The sequence below is a fragment of the Capra hircus genome, chromosome 15, assembly GCF_001704415.2.
Source record: "Capra hircus breed San Clemente chromosome 15, ASM170441v1, whole genome shotgun sequence".
NCBI classification, from domain to species: domain Eukaryota; kingdom Metazoa; phylum Chordata; class Mammalia; order Artiodactyla; family Bovidae; genus Capra; species Capra hircus.
The window spans coordinates 34,474,748-34,500,104 of record NC_030822.1 but is presented as its reverse complement, the minus strand read 5'-3'; the positions used below and the strand labels follow the sequence as shown (position 1 = coordinate 34,500,104).

At 46.0% G+C, this 25,357-nt stretch overlaps 1 protein-coding gene and 2 pseudogenes across 1 annotated transcript; all 3 read left to right on the top strand.

The window, feature by feature from the left end:
* Positions 7,829–8,397, top strand: LOC102178467 (annotated as a pseudogene).
* LOC108637610 lies at positions 8,498–8,892 on the top strand (annotated as a pseudogene).
* On the top strand, positions 20,785–22,609 carry UBQLNL (ubiquilin-like). The gene has a single exon (XM_005689898.3). The coding sequence runs from the start codon at positions 20,810–20,812 to the stop codon at positions 22,607–22,609; it is 1,800 nt and encodes a 599-aa protein (XP_005689955.1). The 5' UTR covers positions 20,785–20,809.

The window sequence follows — 25,357 nt, the reverse complement described above, 5'->3', positions numbered from 1 at the left end:
CCTAGCAAGCCTTTAGGTTTACATTCTGATGTAATTAAGCTCATTAATCTTGCTAGCTACTCCAGTGTATTTACGCATAACTATATCACTGTTTCTATCAGTAAGTTCAGTCTCTTAGTCTTATCTGACTCTTTGTGGCCACATGGACTGCAGCACGCCAGGTTTCTCCGTCCATCACCAACTCCTGGAGCTTGCCCAAATTCATGTCCACCCAACTCAGTGATGCCATCCAACCATCTCATCCTCTGTTGTTCCCTTCTCCCACCTTCAATCTTCCCCAGCAGCAGGGTCTTTTCCAATGAGTTGGTTCTTTGCATCAGGTGGCCAAAGAATTGGAGTTTCAGCTTCAACATCAGTCCTTCTGATGAATATTCAGACTGATTTACTTTAGGATGGACTGGTTGGATCTCCTTGCAGTCCAAGGGCCTCTCAAGAGTCTTCTCCAACACCACAGTTCAAAAGCATCAATTCTTCCGTGCTCAGCTTTCTTTATAGTCCAACTCTCACATCCAACATGACTACTGGAAAAACATAGACAGACCTTTGTTGGCAAAGTAATGTCCCTTCTTTTTAATATGCTGGCTGTCTAGGTTGGTCATAGCTTTTCTTCCAAGGAGCAAGCGTCTTTTAATTTCACGGCTGCAATCACCATCTGCAGTGATTTTGGAGTCCCCCAGAATAAAGTCTCTCGCTGTTTCCACTCTTTCCCCATCTATTTGCCTTGAAGTGATGGGGCCGAATGCCATGATCTTAGTTTTCTGAATGCTAATTTTTTTTTTTTTTAAGCCAAGTTTTTTACTCCTGTCTTTCACTTTTATCAAGTGGCTCTTTAGTTCTTCACTTTCTGCCATAAGGGTGGTGTCATCTGCATATCTGAGGTTCTTGGTATTTCTCCCGGCAGTCTTGATTCCAGCTTGTACTTCATCCAGCCTGGCATTTTGCATGATGTACTCTGCATGTAAGTTAAATAAGCAGGGTGACAATGTATAGCCTTGATGTACTCCTTTCCCAATTTTGAATCAGTCTGTTGTACCATGTCCAGTTCTAACTGTTGCTTCTTGACCTGCATACAGATTTCTCAGGAGGCAGGTTTCTATTAGGACATATTTTTATACCAAGCTTAAACCCTAAACTACATATTGTATCCTTTGTTCATAGCTTTACATACAGGCCTAAGTTGGTTGTATTTGTCAGCAAGAATGCTAAAAGAATGATTATTCCTTCATATCAGTTCAGTTCAGTTCAGTCGTTCAATCGTGTCCAACTCTTTGCGACCCCATGAACTGCAGAACACCAGGCCTCCCTGTCCATCACCAACTCCTGGAGTCCACCCAAACTATGTCCATCTAGTCAATGATGCCATCCAACCATCTCATCCTCTGTCATCCCCTTCTCCTCCTGCCCTCAATTTTCCCCAGCATCAGGGTCTTTTCCAATGAGTCAGCTCTTTGCATCAGGTGGCCAAAGTGTTGAAGTTTCAGCTTCAACATCAGTCCTTCCAATGAACACCCAAGACTGATCTCCTTTAGGATGGACTGGTTGGATCTCCTTACAATCCAAGGGACCCTCAAGAGTCTTCTCCAACACCACACTTCAAAAGCATCAATTCTTCAGCTCTCAGCTTTCTTCATATTCCAACTCTCACATCCATAAATGACCACTGGAAAAACCATAGCCTTGACTAGATGGACCTTTGTTGACAAAGAAATGTCTCTGCTTTTTAATATGCTGTATAGGTTGGTCATAACTTTCCTTCACATAACTTTTATATTTAAATCACACATAAAATAATTATCATGCTGGTAATATCTGTATATTCAAGTTGCAATTATAAAAGAAAAGTTTGCTAGCTTTACTTGTCCTGTGATTTGGACTTCCATATCATTAAACTCTTAGATATATGAGATTATGTTGTGTTGACAAAAGGGGAGCCTGCTTAGAGCAGGTGCTCTCACAAGAAGTAGTGAAGTTTGGATTCTTCACTCAGAAGTCCTGTCTCCTTTGCACAGTGGGCTTGTTGTTTATGGTTTCTGGGCCAAAACTTAGTAACTGCTTTCAGACACTTCAGGTTGGAATGTGTATGAACATGCTCCACAAGGAAAAGACCTAACATGAAATGACTTTTCTGGAATAACAAAATACACAACTACAATAGTATATAATATTTTTCATTTTTGACAAACTATGAATTTTTTCTGTAATGGTATAAACACAAAATAATTTTATGTAAACTAAAAGCAAATATAAACTGTACATGAGATATTGTGAAATACCTTTCATTAATACATTATATTAGGGTTTCCTAGGTGGAGTTAGTGGTAAAGAACCCTCCTGCCCATGCAGGAGACATAAGAGACACTGGTTCCATCCCTGGGTTGGGAAGATCCCCTAGAGGAGGGCATGACAACCCACTCAAGTATTCTTGCCTGGAAAATTCCATGGACAGAGGATCCTGGCAAGCTACAATTCACAGGGTCACAAAGAGTTGGACACAACTGAAGTGACTTGGCAAGTACTACAGTCTATTATGTACCTCTGAATGGAAGGATGTGTTTTTTTGAGGAGGGAAATGTTATGAAACTAATAATGTTTATTATTAGAGTCCAAAAGTGATGTGGATCCAACAGAGTTTTTCCTCAGGATGACTCTAAGCCACACAGCCTTGAGTAATGCTGTATTAATTCTCCTTAATTAAGTCACCCTACCAGATGATTTGCTCCTGTTACGGTTATCTTCGCGAGCTTCCTTGGTGGCTCAGATGGTAAGGTGTCTGCCTGCAATGTGGAAGACCCGGGTTTGATTCCTGGGTGGGGAAGATCTCCTGGAGAAGGAAATGGCAACCCACTCTAGTACTCTTGCCTGGAGAATCCCACAGACGGAGGAGCCTAGTAGACTACAGTCCATGGGGTCGCAAAGAGTCGGGCACGACTGAGCAACTTCACTTTCACTGTTACCTTCACAACCATTTATTTGGGAAGATATACCAACCATCACAGCACAAAAGAAAAAAAATCAAGATCAGAAGATCTAAGAAACTTGTTTAAGGCTACTTAGCAGTGGAATTTTATTCAAACCAGGTCTGCCTGATTCAAAAGCCCAGGCTCTTTCTACCCAGCTGGTTTGTCTGTTTATAGGGGTAAGGCAGAAACAATGCTAAATCAAAATGACTGTCCTTGTCCATTTCTAGATAACAACTAGGCTTGTCATTTTTGTAGAGCATAGCTCATCTCCATCTGAGTTTGCTGCTGCCCATCCAATGGGTTTTCAGAGACCTCTCTGCTCAGTCTGTCCCTTTGCCCAGGTTCTGAATGTGTGGGGCATATAAACCTGGGGACCAGGAAAGTCAGCGGAGATGATTACAAATCTCTGCTAATTCCTCATTAACACCTCACAGCTGCGACTAGCAGGTTCTCAATCCCTGTAGGGGCTCAGGGTCCATGGCCCTCTGAGGGGCACAGAGAAGAAATTCATAAATTCTTCTCATCCCCACCTGCTTTCTCCCAGGCTGACCATAGGAGCATCTTTGGAATCTCCTAGGTTCTGGGTGTGCTGACTGCCCAATGGATAAGCTGGAGCAGCAGGGACTGAAGAAGTGTTGGATAGAGGGAGGCTGGATGCCTGTTCCTCATCTTTAACAACAAAGAGGTAAGAGAGTCCTGTTCCATCAGTAGCATGAATTCATCAGCCAAGACCAGTCACATCCTAGAAAGAGTTTGAGGGCTCTTGAAAAGGTGTCTTTATCCCCTACCCAGATTTACTACATATTAAGCCCAATACTATGGGGAAACAGTGGAAACAGTGTCAGACTTTATTTTTTGGGGCTCCAAAATCACTGCAGATGGTGACTGCAGCCATGAAATTAAAAGACGCTTACTCCTTGGAAGAACAGTTACGATCAACCTAGATAGCATATTCAAAAGCAGAGACATTACTTTGCTGACTAAGGTCCGTCTAGTCAAGGCTATGGTTTTTCCAGTAGTCATGTATGGATGTGAGAGTTGGACTGTGAAGAAGGCTGAGCGCCGAAGAATTGATGCTTTTGAACTGTGGTGTTGGAGAAGACTCTTGAGGGTCCCTTGGACTGCAAGGAGATCCAACCAGTCCATTCTGGAGGAGATCAGCCCTGGGATTTCTTTGGAAGGAATGATGCTAAAGCTGAAATCCAGTACTTTGGCCACCTCATGTGAAGAGTTGACTCATTGGAAAAGACTCTGATGCTGAGAGGGATTGGGGGCAGGAAGAGAAGGGGATGACAGAGGATGAGATGGCTGGATGGCATCACTGACTCGATGGACATGAATCTGAGTAAACTCCAGTAGTTGGTGATGGACAGGGAGGCCTGGCGTGCTGCGATTCATGGGGTCGCAAAGAGTCGGACATGACTGCACGACTGAGCTGAACTGAAGCCCAATACTGGAAAGTCCCACTAAACTGCCATATTGGAGGAGATGCTCCCAGAAGCCCCTCAGTTTTGGTGAAAATGAGGTGTTCAGACTTTTTCTCGGAGAACAACTTCGGAATGCACAGGAGAATACCATGCAGTGGAAGTCCAGTGTGGACGTCAAGTTTGAGAACTGGGACTGAGGCACCACCACTCCCTGTCTCCCGCTCACCATTCCTGAGCCAGAATAAAGTGAAAATGTGGAGGTGAGGGACTAGGAGTTGGATTAGAAGACAATGCTGTCATATTCCTCATTTTATTTAGAAATGGTCTTGTATTCAACCTCCTTTGCTTGGGTCTGCTATTGGCAAAGGAAATTTTGTTTTCCTTTGGTCTAATCAGATCTAATCTGAATCTTTCAGTCTCCTTTCAGCCGCACCACCCACCACCTACCCTCTGCCCCATCGCCTTTTTTTCTAGCCTTAAGACCATTCTACTTTTAAATAGCCTTAGTTCAGTCCCTGCTCACCTTATTTTTTTAAGATTTGATAAAGGACTTTTTGTCAGATTGTGAAATTAAGAACTAAGAATGCAGTAGAAAGGAACATGAGAAGAATGGATTCCAAGAGTTACAAGAGGGTTAAGGATAAAAATATCAGTAGTGCCTAACTTATGCTGGGCATTTACTGTGTTTCAACTACTACTGTACCTTATGTTATTGCTTTATATATGCTAATTATTATCCCTGATTTAGAAACAAAGAAACTGAAGCATAGAGAAGTTGAGTATTTGGTTTAAAGTCAGAGAGCTTTTGTGTGGCAGTACAAGGATTGGAGACTGGGTAATCTGGCCTCAGGGTAATTAATCACTGTGCTCAGGTGGGAATAAACAGAAGCAAGGATGTGTTTTTCTCTTACTCTTATCTCCTCATAAATCAGGAAGGGGATCACAAACTGTTTAAAGGAAGTTTCAAAGTGATTAATCAATTCACTCCCAAATCATATAAGAAACCTGAGACTCTATACATGTTGTTTGAGATCATTTCTTGAACTGTTTTGCACTCTGCCTTCTTTTTTCTTAATGCTTCCTGCTACATTTTATATATTTTTTGATGTTCTACCCTTTGCTGGAGGGAATACCCTGTTATAAGTTGGAGATGAGGAGCAGGACTTGGCAGGCAAAGTAGAGCAGGCAGATGGAGGATAAGAAGGGTGCAGCTGTGCCTGCAGAGAACCCGACACAGAGCAGAGGCTGAGGCTAGAGGGTGGGAGGAGGGGGAGTCCCCCGCTTCCTCCTCTTCCCCTTCACAGCCTGTGAAAGGACATTAAAAGGGTAGAAGTGTGGGCTGTAGACATAGAGGGAATGGTGTCTTTGGGGTTTTTTCCAAGAGGAAGTGGGCTAGTAAGGCCCACAGATCCTAAGTATAGGACTTTCTTATAGGCCCCCATCTGGGAATGGATTGTGCTTGCTCTGTGGTTTTGTGAGAGATGTTCTCAGGCCCTGAGGGAGTTGACATCCTCCTTCCCCTGTCAAGGGTGAGAATGTCCTGTGGGTCCTGGCAGAAGTTTTCTAGGATCTAAAGGAGCCGCCGTATTAGTTCAGTTCAATTCAGCTTGGAGTTTCAGCTTCAACATCAGTCTTTCCAATGAACATTCAGGACTGATTTCCTTTAGGATGGACTGGTTGGATCTCCTTGCAGTCCAAGGGACTCTCAAGAGTCTTCTCCAACAACACAGTTCAGAAGCATCAATCCTTCGGCTCTCAGCTTTCTTTATAGTCTAACTCTCACATCCATATGTGACTACTGGAAAAAACAGAGCTTTGACTAGACAGACCTTTGTTGGCAAAGTAATGTCTATGCTTTTTAATATGCTGTCTAGGTTGGTCATGGCTTTTCTTCCAGGGAGCAAGTGTCTTTTAATTTCATGGCTGCAGTCACCATCTGCATGGGTTTGGAGCCCCTCAAAATAAAGTATGTTACTGTTTCCATTGTTTCCCCATCTATTTGCCACGAAGTAATGGGCCTGCCCCATGGTAAGAAGTAAAATGAGTCCCCATGACTTGGCAAAGCCTCATCTTTTGGGAGAAATCTCTGGTTTATACACAGCCAAGAGTTCCATGTGGGAAAGTCTAGCCTGGTTTCTCACCTGCCTCTAATCTGCAGGAGTCAGTGTGGGGATGTGAGAGAATGTCCAAAAGGCATATTGCAGAGAAAGCTAGAGCAAACACAAATGGTGTGGAGCTTGACAGCTTCGCCCAGGGTCAAACCTTATTCTCTGCTAACCTGACTGAAACTCCTCAGTCCCAGGACCAGGTTAAGATACCAGTTACTATGTCTCATAAAATTCAAGGGCATAAATTGGCCTCAGTCAGAACATGCAAAACCCAAGCTTGGCTCCTTCTTCCAGATTGTTCTTTACCCACTTAAACCCAAGCAAGTAAAGTCCTCCTCCCTCCACTATTTTAAAGTGACTACTAGTTGCCTTGTGGCATCTGATCCCGGTCCCTTCCACTGCAACCCGACCTTGATGCTCTGCCGTGTCCTCAGTGAGATCAGAACTTCCTCAGACTGAGTTTCTGTAGAACCAGAGGATGTCCCTCTGGACAAGGGACAGAAGAAAGAAGAACCACACAGCAGAATCAGGGGATGAATATCTGCCCTGGTCAAAGAAGAAATTAAGTTCCATGAGCCAGGTATATAAGTTATGGTACATCAGAGCTGGGAGTTGGGGGAGGGATGCCACAGGCCTTGGGCAGCTGGGGAAAAGTACTGGACAGACTGGGAGGGCTGTGATGCTGGGAGAGTGGGTCTGAGCTAATTAAGTGTCCTCTGGAAAAGGATCTAGGAAGATGAGTTTTATCTAAGCACTTGTCACTGAATGGAGTAGAAAATGGCCATTCCATATTTCCTTCCTTCTGATTGATATCTCCCCCAGGGTGGAGGGAGCATGGATGCTTAATCCCATTAACATCAGTTAATATTAAAGGGATTAGGGTTAGATAACAGGAATGACTTTTTCTGGGACATGTGATCAGGAAAAGCATATTCCAACGTCTGTGAGCCTGGGCTGATGAAGAGACATTTGATCCAGAGAAGACTGTTGGAAGAGCATCATCTTTAGTCAGATGAGTTTTGATTCAAATTTCAGTTCCTTTATGTACCAGATGTATGACTTGGAGTAAGTTTTTTAACTTCTCAGAAACCAGTTCCTTGATCCATCACACAGAGGGGAACATTGACAAAGTCACAGACAATTAGGGAATTGTAGGTCAGTGTATGCCAAAGCCCTATAACAGTGCCTGACACAAAGATAGCTCTCAGCAAATGCTGTAGCATCCTCAATCCCTATCCTCACCTCCACCTGTCTAAAATCTCTGTAGACCTGGCGATTACCCCAGAAAGATCTCTTTTGTTTCTGCAGTGACAGAGCCAAGTGGAACCAGGAGATGGGACTGGATCCCACACTGCCTGCTCTCAACCAGACCTGGCTCAGCTTGGGGCCTGGGACCTTTGTCCTGCTGGGGGAATCTGGAATGGAGGCCTTACATGCCTGGCTTTCTGCGCCTGTGTGCCTGCTGTACCTGGCAGCTCTGGTGGGGAACACCCTTCTACTGGGGCTGGCGGCAGCTGATAAGGCACTTCAGAGACCCATGTACCAGTTATTGGGGCTTCTGACAGCATCTGACTTGGTTCTGGCTACATCCACAGTGCCCAAAGCTCTGGCCGTGCGGTGGGGCCTGTCAGGTGAGATCTCCTTCCAGGCCTGCCTAGCCCAGCTCTTCGTTGCCCACGTGGCCTTCATTGCCGAGTCCTCTGTGCTGTGGGCCATGGCTGTGGACTGCTACATGGCCATGTGCCGGCCTCTGCGCTATGGGGCGCTGCGGGCTCAGCGCGTGGTAGGCATCGTGGCTGTAGCTGCTGTGACCCGTGGGGCCTGTGTCATGGCGCCCCCGGTGGCCCTGCTCCGGAGACTGCCTTACTGTGGGCAGCGGGCCCTGCCCCACACCTACTGTGAGCACCTGGGCGCGGCTCGATTGGCCTGGAGCTACACGCGCCCCACCGTCTGGTACGGGCTGGCCACCACGCTGCTCTCTCCAGTCCTGGACCTAGGGCTCACAGGTGCTTCCTACGCCCTCATCCTCCGCACGGTCTGTCACCTGCTCTCCCACAGCGCCCAGCGCAAGGCCCTGGGCACCTGCGGGGCCCCGCCAGTGTCATCACCCTCTTCTGCACACCCGCCCTCTTCTTCCTGGCTCACCGTTTCGGCCGCCACACGGTGCCCGGCCACGTCCACATCTTCCTGTCTAACCCCTACGTGGTGGTGCCCCCTGCCCTCAACCCCGTGGTCTACGGAGTGCAGACCCAGCAGATCGCTCAGAGGCTCAGGCGCTTGTTTCGGCTCTGCTGGGCAGGACCAGTGAGGGGTGTGGGCCCTGGGAGAGCCTCCCCAGGATCAAATGAGCACCCTGTTTTCTGCCGCATTTTCCCTCGGTCAAGCTGGCCGCTCTAACCAAGGCATCGCCATCATCTGCCGCTAGGTGGCCCTATGCTCACCCCAGCACTCTTCCCATAAAGGGAGAGCGTCTGGTACTGAGTGCACATCGAACTGACCTCTCCCTGCCTGAGTCTACCATGCCAAGACTGTTCCTCCTCTTTCTAACTCTGTACGATCTCCATAGATGCACGGCACACACTGGGCCCGGACTGTGGCAGACAGGGATGCCCAGGACTCAGGCTGGTCATCAGGGTCTTGTCTTTTTCTATCACTCTGTCTAGCCAGATCCAGAATGAAAGAAAGGTGGCTGTGAATGGGGCCTGAGTACAAGGTGTGACACTGAGCAGGAACTCTGTGTTGGCTGAAGGGATGAAGACAGGGGAAGCTGGGGAAACGCCACAATAGGAATAACATAGAGCTCAGCTCTGGAAACTGACACAGTTTCTGACCTGGGTGATTCATATCTAAATCTTGAAAGATATTGTCTCTGGGAGCAGAAGGGAATGGACAATACTGTGGCTGTCTCCCTAAGGTGTTTCCCAGCTTTACTCAGAGGCTTCTCCTGCTTTTCTATCTAGTACCACACATCAGCTTTAGTTGACTAAATATAGGGAGATGACCCAGCGGCACAAGTTGTCCTGTTTACACTCGAGTTCTTCTTCCACTTTTCCTTGCTCCCCAAAGCTCTGTTAACATCTGCCTAGACACTGATTCTGGATAGGTTTCCCATCCGTGCAACTTAGGGCTTTCGGCTCATTCCTCTTTTCTTCTCCCTAACCTCTATGGTCCCTCTGGACCCCATGGTTATAGCAAGGCCCAGCCAGGGGAGTGGATGGGAGACGGATCCCTGGCCTTGGCCAGAGAGCCAGAGGATGATAATCTGTAAGTGAGATTTGAGGGTATGATCCATCATTGAAGATTTCCCAACAAAGCCCTGGGCATGTCTTTCTGGAGTTATACATTCACCTAAGCTCTTGGATCCTTTTCTTAAAAAGGGAAGTGGTTCCTCTATAAGCTAAAGCAGTCTTCCCAGACATGCACCTTGGCCCTCATCCAAGAGTGCTGCTGCTGCTAAGTCACTTCTGTCATGTCCGACTCTGTGCGATCCCATAGACGGCAGCCCACCAGGCTCCTCCATCCCTGGGATTCTCCAGGCAAGAACACTGGAGTGCATGGCTAAGTAAATGAAGTCAATAGGAAGACCATAATCTTCTCTGAAAAGAACTCATCTCAAGGTCCACACAGTATGTCTCAGGTTTGCCTTAATCTTTTTGAGCAGGGGACCCAGCAGGACTGGTCAGATCTCAGCTTGGAATGGATGAGAAAGATCATGTTTTTAGTGAGAAGCTCACTCCCACCCCGTCTTTGGAGGCACATGTCTGGCTGTCACAGCCCTTTTCTTCCACACTGTACCCCCAGATCCTCCGCACACCCTCACTTACTCTCAGTGCCTTCAGATGCCCAAACCTGGACTCCTCCTTCTGGAACTGTTTACTCTGACCAGAGATAGAGCCTAGGGATGTTCCAAGGTGTTACTTCACTTCTACAGCTAGTGCAAGAGGCAGCCTATCCCAGCCCTCCCGACCATGATGCTGCGGCTGCCCCAGGTGTCCCGAGGACAGCCTCAGGTATAGGTGGAAGGGAGAAATGTCATGAGCAAGTAGGAACAAGGCTCTGTGCTTTGGGATTGCTTTCTCCATTGCCTTAATCCTTTTCAAGAAGCTACAGGTTGTGGGAGAAAGTGAAGGTGGAGAGACCTAGGGGCATATGGAAGGGGTATGAGATACCCTGCCTGCTCTGACTATCCTTTGGTTTGGGTGGGCATAGGGTGAGAGAGCGAAACAAGGAGGGAGGGGACAGAGAGGATTCTCCTTTGTACCCCTGCCATTTTCTGAGGCCCTGTCTTTTGCAGAGGTCTGCTGCCCCCTCCCTGAGCTCAGGGTGCTGGACATAAAGGAGGCTCCCTGGGCTATTGTAGGCTATGTAACCTCTGCTTCATTATCTGAAAAAGCCAAGCTACTGGGCTAGGGTTGTAAGCTGAAGACATAGCCAGATTAACTACCAGGGCCATAGAAGCATTGGGTGTGACTATCCAGAGAGCAGTGGCCACACATGTTAATTTTTAAAGGTTCTGTAAGGAAGCTCCAGCTGGCAACACAGGACTAACCAACAATTTGGGAAGGAGTCTTCCATCTGGTGCTGGTCCTTCTAGCTTCAAAGTGGGACTGGAGAGATGAGCATAGGGAATTATAATAAATAACATAAGTGACTCCAGTCTTTTTAAAATTGGAGTATACTTGCTTTACACTGCTGTGTTAGTTTCTGCTGTACAACAAAGTGGGTCAGCTATATATATACATGTATTCTCTCCATCTTAGATGCCCCCCTCCCCATCCCACCCTTCTAGATCATCACAGAGCACAGAGCTGAGCTCTTCGGGCTATGTAGCAGGTTCCCACTAGCTATCTATCTTACACATGGTAGTGTATTTACTCAATCCCAATCTCTTAATTCATCCCACCCTCCCCTTCCCCCATTGTCTCCACATGTCTACGTCTCTATTCTTACCCTGGAAATAGGTTCATCTGTACCATTCTTCTAAATTCCATATAGTACGTCAAGGCTGTATGCTGTCACCCTGCTTATTTAACCTCTATGCAGAGTACATCATGAGAAACGCTGGACTGGAAGAAACACAAGCTGGAATCAAGCTTGCCGGGAGAAATATCAATAATCTCAGATATGCAGGTGACACCACCCTAATGGCAGAAAGTGAAGAGGAACTAAAAAGCCTCTTGATGAAAGTGAAAGAGGAGAATGAAAAAGTTGGCTTAAAGCTCAGCATTCAGAAAATGAAGCTCATGGCATCTGGTCCCACCACTTCATGGGAAATAGATGGAGAAACAGTGGAAACAGTGTCAGACTTTATTTTTTGGGGCTCCAAAATCACTGCAGATGGTAACTGCAGCCATGAAATTAAAAGACGCTTACTCCTTGGAAGAAAAGTTATGACCAACCTAGGTAGTATATTCAAAAGCAGACACATTACTTTGCCAACAAAGGTTCATCTAGTTAAGGCTATGGTTTTTCCAGTAGTCATGTATGGATGTGAGAGTTGGACTGTGAAGAAAGCTGAGTGCTGAAGTATTGATGCTTTTGAACTGTGGTGTTGGAGAAGACTCCTGAGAGTCCCTTGGACTGCAAGGAGATCCAACCAGTCCATTCAAAAGGAGATCAGTCCTGGGTGTTCTTTGGAAAGAATGATGCTAAAGCTGAAACTCCAGTACTTTGGCCACCTCATGTGGAGAGTTGACTCATTGGAAAAGACTCTGATGCTGGGAGGGATTGGGGGCAGGAGGAGAAGGGGACGACAGAGGATGAGATGGCTGGATGGCATCACGGACTCGATGGACATGAGTCTGAGTGAACTCCAGGAGTTGATGATGGACAGGGAGGCCTGGCGTGCTGCGATTCATGGGGTTGCAATGAGTCGGACACGACTGAGCGACTGAACTGAACTGAACTGAACTTGTGTGTCAATATATGATACTTGTTTTCCTCTTTCTGACTTACTTCATTCTGTATGACAGTCTCTAGGCCCATCAATGTCTCTGCAAATGGCACAGTTTTGTCCCTTTTTATGGCTGAGTAGTATGATTGTGTATATGTGCCACACCTTCTGTGTCCATTCATCTGTCAGTGGACATTTAGGGTGGTTCCGTGTCCTGGCTCCTGCAAATAGTGCTGCCGTGAACACTGGAGTAAATGTGTCTTTTGGTGTTATGGTTTTCTCAGTAGTGAAACTGAGAAATGGTATGGTACATGCTCAGTAGTGAAACTGCTGGGTCCTATGGTAGTTCAACAAACATAGTCTTTACATACATTTATAATTCTTAAAATAAAACTGATCATCCTCGTTTACACACAAGGACCCTGGAGCACAGAGAAACTAAGTGATTCACACAGTGTCATGGAGCCAGATGTAGAACCCAATTGAACTGGCTCTGGAGTCAGTGGGTTTGGACTCTGAGTGACAATGTAAGTAAGATGATAGGCAAGGGAGAGAAGACCTCTAGATATGCATCTCTCATCACTAGAAAATTCTCCTCTCCCTATTCTGCTGAGGCAAGAGAGCTGCCTCCCACAATCACCATGTCTGCTACATCACACTCCTCCCTTAACAGAGCTCGGAGCTCTGCTCCTCAGGAATGAAAGTACAGGGCCTAGACCTGGGGGCACTTGTAGTCTGGTCACCTACTAATCATGTGGTTTAGTAAAGCTGTTTTTTAGATTCTCAGCACCTCAGTTCATTCAGCTATAAAATGTCAATTACAAGTCATACCTTGTCACTTTCTTGTGAATTCTAAGTGTTGCACAGATCCTGGTGCCCCATGGTGCTGTTAATATTCACTTTCCTTCTTTGACAGTAGAGAACTCCTGCCACCTTCAAGACAAAGTGAAGTTGTGGGGATGTACTAAAAGTCTATAAAGGGGTTGCTGACGCCATTACACTAGCTAACTTTCGGTGAACGGTGTCGGATTCATGATCTTTGAAGAAGATTTAGCTTTAGGACCAGGGACCAGACTTGGTCACTCAAGAGCTTTTGTGCAGCAGAGTTTTATTAAAGTATGAAAAGAGACAGAGAAAGCTTCTGACACAGGCATAAAAAGGGGGCCAGAGAGTGCCCCCCTTGCTAGTCTTAGCAAGGCAGCTAGATAATTTTTTAACTGGTTATTACAATAAATCAAAAGAATGGCTCAAGGTTTTAAAGGTTTTATGAGACCCACTCCCACAATATACATTTTAAGATAATGAGATTACAACTAACAATAGCAAGATCTTACCAGAGCCCCTCCTGCAACATACATTTTAAGATGACAGGATTATTCAGAAGGTTCTTAAGAAGAAAAATGTCCTCAAGCAGGATGCACTGTCATATAATCCTTGATACAGAGTTTAAGGGAAAACATATCCTTGAGCAAGATGGGTTGTTTGTTTCGCGATTATCAGCTCGGGACTTATTTGTTTCTTTCTCCTCCTTGAGAACTCCAAACCCCTATCTCCTCTTCGAGAGCCCCAGACCCCTTTCTCCACCTTGGGGACCCCGGACTTCTTATCAACCTGTCTAGAAATTGATTCTCTCATACTGGTCCCCTAAAACTTTTCTTTAGATCAGTTTTCCACTCAACTACAGAGCATCAGGAAAAAGTCTGCTTCCATTATGTGAAGATCCAACCAGTACATGAAGTAAGGTAAGGGTGGCCCTACCAATAAGCTGGAAAGGAACTGCACTTTAATTCCAAGAAATCACGCAAAGGATCTCTCAGACCCATGGCGGGAAGATGCCTGGATAGTCAAGAGCAATTTCCTATGGTCTCAGGCACTTCAGAGCAGGGTCAGCCTTCTCTCCCAGTTTTTTATGTTTAATGTACTAGTGGCCACGTTTTACAATGGCTGAGTAGTATACCAGTCTGTGTGGATAAGGATGGCTTATGCCATGGTGTGGTTTACCTGCTGAACTACCTCATCCCCCTGCAGCAGCTGGAGCAGCTGCAAAGTACAGCCCAGGGAGCTTATGGACATGTATGAGCAGCAGCTGTCCAAGGTGAGTGCTGGAGCCTCAAGCTGGGGCAGCCAAGCTGTAAGTTATACAAGCACAGCCTCTCCTGGACCCAGCATGGGTATGAGTCTGGATGATAGAGGAAGAGCTGAGGATGGATCCTGAGTACTGTTTTGGGATCCTCACTGGTCATATTTTATAGAAACGCTTATGCAAGAAGTACTTTCTATGTTAATGAATAAATTAATGGCTAGAATCCACTGGGAAATGGAAAGAGCTCATAGAACAAGAGGAGGCTTGGAAATGGAAGGACGGGGACAAAGGAGGGGCTTCCCTGGTGGCTCAGATGGTAAAGAATCTGCCTGTAATGCAAGAGACCTGGGAGACAGGAAAGTTTGATCCGAAAAGTTAAAATAGGGGCAATATGTCGAGAGACTTGTGAGCAGGCCAGTGAGCTTGGAATTGATGCTTTGAGGATGAGTGAATAAAAATATTGCATCAGCAGTGTGATATGGGCAGTTGCTTTCTGTAATGGTTACTTGTGGACCTTCTGGAAAAGGCGGCTGAAATAAGATCACATTGCAAGCTACAAGTCAGTGCATTCATTAAGAGAGTGGGGCTATAACCAGATAAAAGAAGAGAGAATGTGGGTGGTGCAGGAGCAAGAGCTTTTTTTTTTTTCCCACTGAAAAGAATATGAGTGTCCTCAGCTATGAGATGGGAGCAAATTAGGTGGCAGATAAGAGGGTGTTTTGTAGACTGTGTGGCACCAGAAGGAAGAGCCACAGTGTTCATCCCCCCATGTCCAGGTCAGTGAGCATGCATTCGCCACTGAAGATCAGAGTAACCAAGTCTTGGAGATGAACCACATCCTAGAACCCAGGAATCCTGCTGCCCTTGCTGCCTGCTGTGAGACTCCAGCTTTCACTCTGCTGCGCCTGGAGCTGGGGGGAGCCGAGGAATTGGTGATCCAGCTTAAAGTCAGGGGAGAAGAGGGTGGGACTAGGGACCTCCTCTATCAACTGGAGAGCCAAGTGTGTGGATGGATGAATAAATGTTTGTTGCCTCTACAGCCTTCCGTTTTATCTAATCTCAAGAATCTGACAATTTCCAAAATCTCTTCTTTCTAGGGAAGAAAACCCTGGAGCTGAGAAATAAGGGAAACTGAGTTCAGTTCTGCGTAACACTCTGTGACCCACCTCCCTGGCTTTGCATTTCCATAGGTAGCTAATGTCAAGCTACCTACACTCAGGCTTCTGGCTGACTCTGACCAGTGCAGCTTTCATGCTGTCCCCCAAGATGTGGACATCCTTGAGAACCTGCTACGGGAGTGTGAGAGTGAGAAGGAACAAGAAAAGACCTCCAGACACCTTGGTTCACCCCTGCACCCTAGTGAGGCCTCAGACTGAATTTCCCAAGGTCTCCTCTTCCCAGGGGCAGAGTTGGGGATATAGGGTTCACTATGATGTACTGAGGGGACTGAAAGGTGGGCAGTAAAGATCCTGATGGAGAATAAAGCTTTCATTTCCTTGTTGGTATGTCTCAAAGGGATGCAGACTGAGGCAGATGCACTCTTGAACGTAGCACACCTAGCTTATATCTTACCTGAACTCTTCTCTAGGTTCCTGTGCCCACAGAGGCCTCCAGAAAGCCAGCAAACCCCTTGTGGTGGTGGTTTAGTCACTAAGTTGTGTCTGACTCTTGTGACCCCCTGGACCTTAATCTGCCAGGCTCCTCTGCCCATGGGATTCTTCAGGCAAGAATAGTGGAGTGGGTTGCCATTTCCTTCTCACGGGGATCTTCCCAACCCAGGAATTGAACCCAGGTCTCCTGCATTGAGGTATATTCTTTACCAACTGAGCTATGAGGGAAGTCTGTCAAACCCCTTGTGGTACAGCTTAATTGGAGAGACTTCTTGTATACGCCAAGTGCCTGGGGCCAAGACTCGACACCCAACCCAAACTCTTCCCTCTACTGGGTGGCCCCTCTGCCTGCAGATGCCAGGTGAGTTCAGGATAATTTCTCTTCTGCAACCAGGTTTATTCCAAAGGAGCCCTACTGTACCCTAAATGCAGGTTTCTTTGGGGCCCCAGCTCAGCTTCCTCTATTTTAAGCATGCCCCTGGATAATCTTAGCCAAGACCTGACAGGTCACCTCCTAATGATCCTTTCATGAGTTAAGGATGGTGCAAACTGCCCCGAGCTTCCTTCATACACCCACTGTCTAGAATTTCTAATCTCATCATAATCCAAAGCAGTTGTATCCCCAGACTGGTCTTATCTCAAGAACAAATTCTTCTATACCCAGGGCTCTTTAAACTTTCCTTACAGTGCTTTTACTATAATTAAATGAGATAATGCATGTATACTGCCCACTGGGCATCACTGCAGTTGATTTTAATATTATTACTGTTACCACTTTTTTTTTTTTACAGATATGTGTTGTCATAATATATTATAAGTAAAAGAAAAGAGATTACAAGTTGACTGGTTGACTCCTAAAGCCCCGACTGTTAGGACACTCACTTGGTTTTTTTATTTTTAGTATTTTATTTATTTATTTATTTGGTTGCATCGAGTCTTATTTGGGATCTTTCATTGTGGCGCTTGTGCTCAGAAGTTGTGGTGCACAGGCTTAGCTGCCTCGGGCCATGTGGAATCATAGCTCCCTGACCAGGGATCAAACCCATGTCCCCTGCATTAAAAGGCAGATTCTTAACCACTGGACCACCAGGGAAGTCCCAGGCTTCTCTCTCTCTCTCTCTCTTTTTTTTTTTTTTTAGCTTTTTTTAACCCTGATAATCTTGGTGTGAGGCTTGGCCCAGGTACTTTGACTACTGCTGGCTATACAAATCCTCTGAAGATCCGGGACTGCTGCAGAACTCTGAGGAGAGGAAAATGGGCTACGGCGATGGCGGTGGCAATACTTTACAAGAACTTCATGTGCTTTAACTACGTTGGCACAGCCTCCATGGCCAGGTGGGCCTTTCTTCTAACACCCTGGTGCAACAGTGCCTGCTGTCCAGTGCTGCCTACAACAACTGCTGCTCCCACGCTGGTGTGCCCTGGAAGGATCTATATTTTGCTAGTGATGATAGGGGCTGTGGGTGCCCTGTGCCACTCAGGTGGCCAAGGGTTACCTGGTGTGAGTCATTTCAATGCCAGCACTCTACAGGTAGAGGAAACCTGGCATATCAGCCAGTGCAAGCCAGCCGTGTCAGGGACCTGCATGGCCTACAGGGTGCTATATGCCTTACGCCCCCTGAGCATCGGCCAAGAGGAGAGTTTTTATGCTTTTGATACCACTGGGAGTGCCGTCTCAGCATCATGCTGGATAAGATGCTGGAAACACCATAAGGCATTAATTACTAACCTTCTGATCACAGGTTCTGTGTCTACAGTGATGGTTTCCTGATTATTTATGCTTGTTGGCTTCCTGGAACTGAAGCATAGGTTACCAAGACCACTATCCAAAAGGCCCTTTGGGGCTTGGGAACCTCCTAAAGCTGTCAAACTGAAAAAACCCTCTAGACCCTGAGACCTCAAGGCAGAGGATTTATAGCAGTGTGGCCTTTTCCTCACCCTCCAGGTGGACCATTCCTCAAAATAGCCATCAGCTCTAATGATTGAGATTATTGATTATATCTAGTTAGTTCTTGACAATAAATATCTCAATCTGCACATTAAAGTTCTCTTTAATAGAGATCTGATTGAAGTTTCACTTGGAAATGAAACATTAGCTGGGCAATGTTACCCCCTTTTTACCAGAAACCTAGTGTAGGAGCTGGATTCATAGTTTTTTTTTTATTTTTTAATTTTTTTAAATTTTAAAATCTTTAATTCTTACATGATTCATAGTTTTTAAAGAAATCTCATCTGTGTTTTGAAAACTGTGATTCCAACTCTTCCATTTGTAGGAGTCTGTTGAGCTAGGTTTAGAATTCTCTGTGTCTGAGGCTGAGATCCTCTGGCTCCAGTGCTGAAGATACAAGGGAGTTGATCATTAAAGTGAGACGCGGAAGTTTCTTATCTTATCCCCAACCTCCTATGCTGTACCTGGGGAGAAAAGAGGCAGTATCTTTGTGTGAAAATTAATGCTTCACTGTCCTGATCAATTTCACTTTGAATGCAGTTGAGAGAAGGCCTTAGACCTGAATCCTGTTCTAGGAATTAAGCAACGGAAGGCTGAGACATGAAGAACGTTGACATGGACGGGGCTAAAGATCCAGACCTTCTATAAAAGGAATCATTTGATATGATAGCAGAAAGTCTGCTGGCTGGCTGTCATTAGTTTCTTTGCTCAGGCCAAGACTACCTGCTTGTACTTATCTGATGTATGTGTCTGATGATGATACGATGTACTTTCTGTCCATGCAGGTATATGGAATGTTCAAGATTTCAGATCCTAAAGTCTTCTCAATCACACAGAGGACACCAGAGTACTTCACACACACTGTCTTATGCTTACACTTTCACATATACTTACATTTACAAATACTGTATCCAAGTCAGACATGCATTCCAACTGTTACATATACAATATTTCCATCCATACCCAAATATCAATAAATGTAAAAATATTTTAAATGTCCTTTAACAGAAAATTCACCTGCTAGTCAAATAAAAAGTAAACGATGTTGGATTTAGATGCCTAATCCTGCCCTGTTAGGAATTTCACTGCTAAGTCAACTCTATGCTCACCTCTTGATTTACAGACAAATTTCGCCTTAATGCTTCAACACGAAGGTATGCAACTCAGGACTGGGCTAGGACATGGCAAGGAATTATTTTAAAAGTTCTGCTGTAGTACTGTGTAGAAAAGACCAAGTGATAAGCAAATAAAAATACTTAGCAAGGAAGGTTTCATTCACCTTCAGTTTGTTGTGCCTCTAGGAGGATTTTCCTTGTTTAGCCCTACTCCTGATTCCAGGATAGAGGAAATATTTTCCCACTGCATGGGAACACTCTCAGTTAAGTCTAGAATCCCAGAATCTCAACCCAGAGAAAAACAAGCTTTCTCTTCCACTTAAGAAACTTTTGTCTTGCTCCACTTTCCTTTCTATGTGCTAAGTAGCTTCAGTCGTGTCCAACTCTTTGCGACTCCATGGACCAGGCTCCTCTATCCATGAGATTCTCCAGGCAAGAATACTGAAGTGGGTTGCCATGCCCTCCTCCAGGGAATCTTCCCAACCCAGAAATCAAACTCACATCTCTAACATCTCCTTCATTGGCAGGCAGGTTCTTTACCACTAGCCACCTTTCCTTTCTAAGGCCTCACTTTTTCCAGACCCCTAAAAAAGGAATAAACTCCTTCTTGTGGAAGAAATTTCTTTCTTACCTACAGGTATGTGGTTTTGCCTATGATTTTAATAGACTCAGCTTTTCATGGAGAAGGCAATGGCACCCCACTCCAGTATTCTTGCCTGGAAAATCCCATGGATGGACGAGCCTGGTGGGCTGCAGTCCATGGGGTCACTGAGTCGGATACGACTGAGTGACTTCACTTTCACTTTTCACTTTCATGCATTGGAGAAGGAAATGGCAACCCACTCCAGTATTCTTGCCTGGACAATCCCAGGGACGGGGGAGCCTGGTGGGCTGCTGTCTACGGGGTTGCACAGAGTCGGACACGACTGAAGCGACTTAGCAGCAGCAGTAGCAGCAGCAGTAGCAGCAGCTTTTCATTCACAAGCCTGATATCCCCACAAGGGACTCACACACAGCGCCACAGAGAAACATATGGACTACGTAAGCAGTTTGTTGGAGAAGAAAATGGCACTCCATTCCAGTATTCTTGCCTGGAGAATTGCGTGGGCACAGGAGCCTACAGTCTACAAGGTTGCAAAGAGTCGGACAGGACTGAGCGACCACGACTAAGCAGCCTGTACTTTTAATAGTTGTACTCTGAGAACTTTGCCCTCTATTTCCTGTAAAAGTGTCTTATTTTCTTTTATTATGAAGACCCAGGCTCCCCAAATAGGTTTCCTTTCCCAACTAGTTCAGCCAGAAACTGTGAGGCTTGGGTTGACATCACAATATCCCTTTTCTCAAGAGCTGTGCTTTTGGTGGGTGGGGCCGGGGGAGGGGTGGCCCTGGCAGGAGTCATCTCCACTTAGCCTACTTTATATCAAGAATGAATTAGTAGCCACAACAGGCCTCAGCTGGGCCATATCTGGAGAACTGGGGTGGGGGTACAACATCACAAAATACCTGGCCCCAGTCTGGTCACTCATCCCCTTTGGGGCAACAAGGAAACCAGCCTGTGGCCTGAGAACACAACGCCTGAAACAGAGGCCAGAGGAAGTATTTGCCCGCCCTCACCCCTCTGCCCCTGCTTCCACCTGCTCCCCATCTGCCCACCCACTAAGGTCCATGCCGCATGTCATCGCTCAAACACCCAGGATGGCCCAGTGTGGGCGTCATTCAGGGCTGCCTGCAGAGAAGAAGATCTCTCTGGGTGTCACTAGGGTGATAGTGAAGACACCAGGCAAGCAGGAAGACTTTGTGATAGCCAGTGATACCTCGGTGAGGCAGTTCAAGGAGAAGCTATCGGCTCACTTTAAATGCCAAATGGACCAACTAGTGCTTGTCTTCATGGGCTGCCTTCTCAAAGACCATGACGTGCTGAGCCAGAGGGGCATCCTGGACGGTCACACCATCCACGTGGTCATCAAGTCCAAAAATGGCTCCAGATCCCTAGCCCATCCCTGGCACCAGGACAAAAACACCAAAGGAAACAGCAGTGGGGTATACCAATCTGCTGGTATGACCCCAGTGGAGTCAGCTCTTTCAGAGGATGTGCCCAAGGTGCATACCCAGGGCTTGAAAGTGGGTAGTCCAGAGCACGTAGCACAGACACTGGAGAATCCTAGCATCCAGCAACTCCTGTCCAACACAGACTTCATGAGACAGTTCATCTCAGAACACCTAGACACGCAGCATTCGATGCAGCAGAACCCAGAGGTCTCACACATCCTTGACAATTCCGAGATCCTGTGGCAGACTCTGGAGCTGGCCAGGAACCTGGCAGTGATTCAAGAGATAATGCAGATCCAGCAACCTGCACAGAATATTGAGAGTCCACCGAACCCACAGTCATATGTAGGCTTAGAGACTGTCCCAGGATGGGACAATGCCTCGGGTCAGAGTTCTGCTGATTTCAACGATCAGATGCTCAACAACACACAAGATGCATTTGGGGGCAACATTTTCACAGCTCTCTTGGGAGGACAAGTGCCAGAGCAAGTACAGTTTTCATTCCCATCACCCCCACCATCCCAGGAACAACAGGAACATCTCCCACAGCCCCCTACAGCCCGAGTCATCTATGCTAGTTCTCGAGGTGTATCTTCAATCTCTTCAGCCAGTTCTACCCCCAGCATGGCAAATCACACTTCCAGAGCCAGTACTTCCAACTCCACTAATGGTCAGAGTCATGCTTGTGCAGTGGAGCAGCCAATTGGGATACCAGCCTTACCTGGCAGAGAGCTCAACCAGCTGCCCCAGGCAGAAGGCAAAGATGCCACCATTTCTCTAGATAGCTCTAACCAGAAACCAGATGATCTCCAGCAGTCAAATGAGCAGACCAGCTCCCAGATCACAGGAAACATGATGCAACTGCTTTTGAACAACCCTTCCCTGGCAGCCCAGATGATGATGTTCATGAGTGTGCCCCAGCTGAGTGAACAGTGGAGGCAGCAACTGCCTGCATTTCTGCAGCAGACTCAGTTTTCTGATATACTTATAGCTCTAGCCAACCCTAAAGCATCACAAGCAATACTTCAGATTGAGCAGAGCCTGCAGCTGTTGGCCACTGAGGCTCCTGTTCTTCTACCCTGGGTTGCGCCCTACCTATGGGGCCTGGGCTGGCTTCCTGCACCCAGCTGCAGCTACCCTGACACAGTGCCCTGGACCTGGGATGTGTCCAATATGGCTGAGCCTAAAGGACCTGAGTCCTGTCCCAAATCGAGAACAGTCCTGCAGAGGCTACAGTCCCTAGCTGGAGACCCTTCCCACCCTCTACAAGCCCCTGAGACTCGTTTCAGCAAGCAAATGGAATATCTCCAGGCCATGGGATTTGCAAACCATCATGCCAATCTGCAGGCCCTCATTGCTACCGAGGGAGACACCAGCGCTGCCATCCAGAAGCTCAGGAGATCCCAGGGATCCTAACCACTGGGCCTACCTATTTGCTTTGCTACCTGCCTGCCAACCCATTTGACTACCTCATCTGCCTTCATCTTTTCTGGTGCTTCTGGTTAGAAGAAGTCCTAGAATGGGAAAAACCGAACAGTGCTTTCCTTACTGAATTGGCCATAGCTGAGAGATCTGTCAATAAAATGGCTACATCAACTTGATCCCATCTGAAGTTTGGCCATTTTTTTTTTTACAAAAAAGTCAGCTGTCAATGTGTAATAATCCTACCTCATGTACCATACATGCATGAGCACACACAGACACAACCACATGCATGTATTAAAATAGAAAAGCATATTTGCACCCACAGAATTACATATACGGACATCATGGCATTCTCACATATCCAAGAACATGCACATATAACCTCAAACACATATGCACACATGGCTAACAGCCAAAGATTCACATAAATATAGGCATATAAAGTCACCACACTGTACACATAATAATGTGTATAGACAGCTGCACACAAATGCTTAGAGACCCAAATTAGACCCACATGTAGGGAAGACAGTCATAAGATACTCATATGAAAAGAGGGAATTACATGTATGTGTGTTCAGTGGTGTCCAACTCTTTGCAACCTCATGGACTACAAATTGCCAGGCTCCTTTGTCCATGGAATTCTCAAGGTAAGAATATTGAAGTGGGTTGCCATTTCCTACTCTAGGAAATTCAGCTGAATGTATAGCTACATGAGGTGTTTATAAGTGCTATAAAAAAAATGCAGTGGATAAGCTGTTCTAAATGGGAGGATCGTCAAGGAAGGCCTCTCTGAAAGGAGACAGTTGAGCAGAAATCACAAGGACTTGGGAGAGTAAAACTTACAGTTCCAGGCATTGTTCCAGGCAGAGGAGGCTGCACAAGAGGAAAAGCTGTGAGATAAGAGTATTCTTGTTGTGTTTGAAGAATAACAAGGGACAGTGGAGCTGGAGAGGAGTGAACTAAAAAATGAGGGGGAAAAGAGAATTATTAGAAATCATGAAGAGCTTTGCAGATCTGGTGATCACTTTAGATTTTACTATGAATACAAAACAAAATTATTGCTAGATTTTAGCAAAGGAATAGAGTAGTTCAATATGTCAGTCTGGTTGCTGAGAGGGGAATACTGTTGTAGAAGAGAAAGCTGGAAGCAGAAACACTCATTTTAGCACGTGAGAGACAGCGGTGTCTGGGACTAGGGCAGGAGCAGTGGAGGAGGTGAGGGATATTCAGATTTGTGTGGTCCTCACAGGTCACCCATCCTTCAGCCCTGATGGGACCATCAGCAAGAGTAAAGCAAGCTCCATTAAGCTCCCAGTGCTTCAGTAAATCTGCTGCCAAAGGTCCCACTCCACCACCATGACCTATCAAAAAGAAACAGGTCAAAGAAATGAAGTGAAGTGATAGTCACTCAGTCATGTCCGACTCTTTGTGACCCATGGACTGTAGCCGGCCAGGCTCCTCTGTTCATAGAATTCTCCAGGAAAGAATACTGGAGCGGGTAGCCATTCCCTTTTCCAGGGGGTCTTGCTGACCCAGGGTGTCCGTCATTGCAGGAGGACTCTTTAACTATCTGGGCCATCAGGGAAACCTGACTCAGTGGGTAAGGAAGCTACCTGCAGTGGAAGAGATACAGAGATGCAGGTTCAATCCATGGGTAGGGAAGACCCCCTGGAGAAGGAAATGGCAACCCACTCCAGTCTCCTTGCTTGAGAAATCCCCTCGACAGAGGAACCTGGTGGACTATACTCCAAAGGGTCGCAAAGAGTCAGACACAACTGCGTGACAAAGACTCAGAGTTGGAGAAATGCAGGGCAAATTCCAATCTAACTGATAATACTGGAGCGGATTGCCATTCCTTCTCCCAGAGATCAAACCTGGGTCTCCTGCATTGCAGGCAGATTCTTTACCATTTGAGCCACAGGGAAGCCCCCTCAAGAAAGAAAATTATAGCTAGAAACATATTTTTCACCTCCCCATTAAGATATCTCTATTAATCCAGTTATATCTTTTATCCTCAGTTTACATAAGGAGCCCAAATTCTCCAGATTATCTTCCTGATTCTCTCAATATGCTCTGAAATTCCCTCATGTGACTCAGTTTCCACTTGTCGGTTTTTCCCACCCTACCTTTCAGGATGCAATTTAGCAACAGTGAAACTCATACCTACAACCTTATCTCTCAATGTTCCCTCACCTTTTTGCTGTGACTAATATCTGGGTGTTCACTGAGAAGACTGCTTCTCCAGCAGTGATGACTGTTTCTTTCATTCTCTGTGGACTTAGAAGTGGGGTACATGTTCTCCATGTACCTACTTTAGGTTCCCAAACATAGTTTTCTAGCTTCAACACTACTCAATCTATTATAATTATTCTGATATAATACCCACCTAGCAAACTCACAATGGTTATAACAGTTATATCCAACCCTGCCTAATCTCTGTGTAGGCACAGAAAATCATATAACTGTGCTGGCTAGTCTTATTTAAATTTATTACCAAGGCTTTAGTTGGTCTGTTTGTATGCCTAATACATTTTCTTATTTTAATGCTTTTTATCTAGAATTTGCATCAGAAATCACCTGGAGGGTGTGTTAAAACCCCCAGATTTCTGAGCTTCATTCCAAGGGTTCCCAAATCTTTGGAACTACAGGATGGCCCGAATTCTGCATAGCTGACAATTTCCAGGTGATGCTGATGATATTGATCGAAGGATCACACTTGGAGATCCAATGCTCTAG

What these genes read in the sequence shown, in the direction of transcription:
- UBQLNL (XM_005689898.3), top strand. Translation starts at nt 20,810, where the DNA reads ATGCCGCATGTCATCGCTCAAACACCCAGGATGGCCCAGTGTGGGCGT.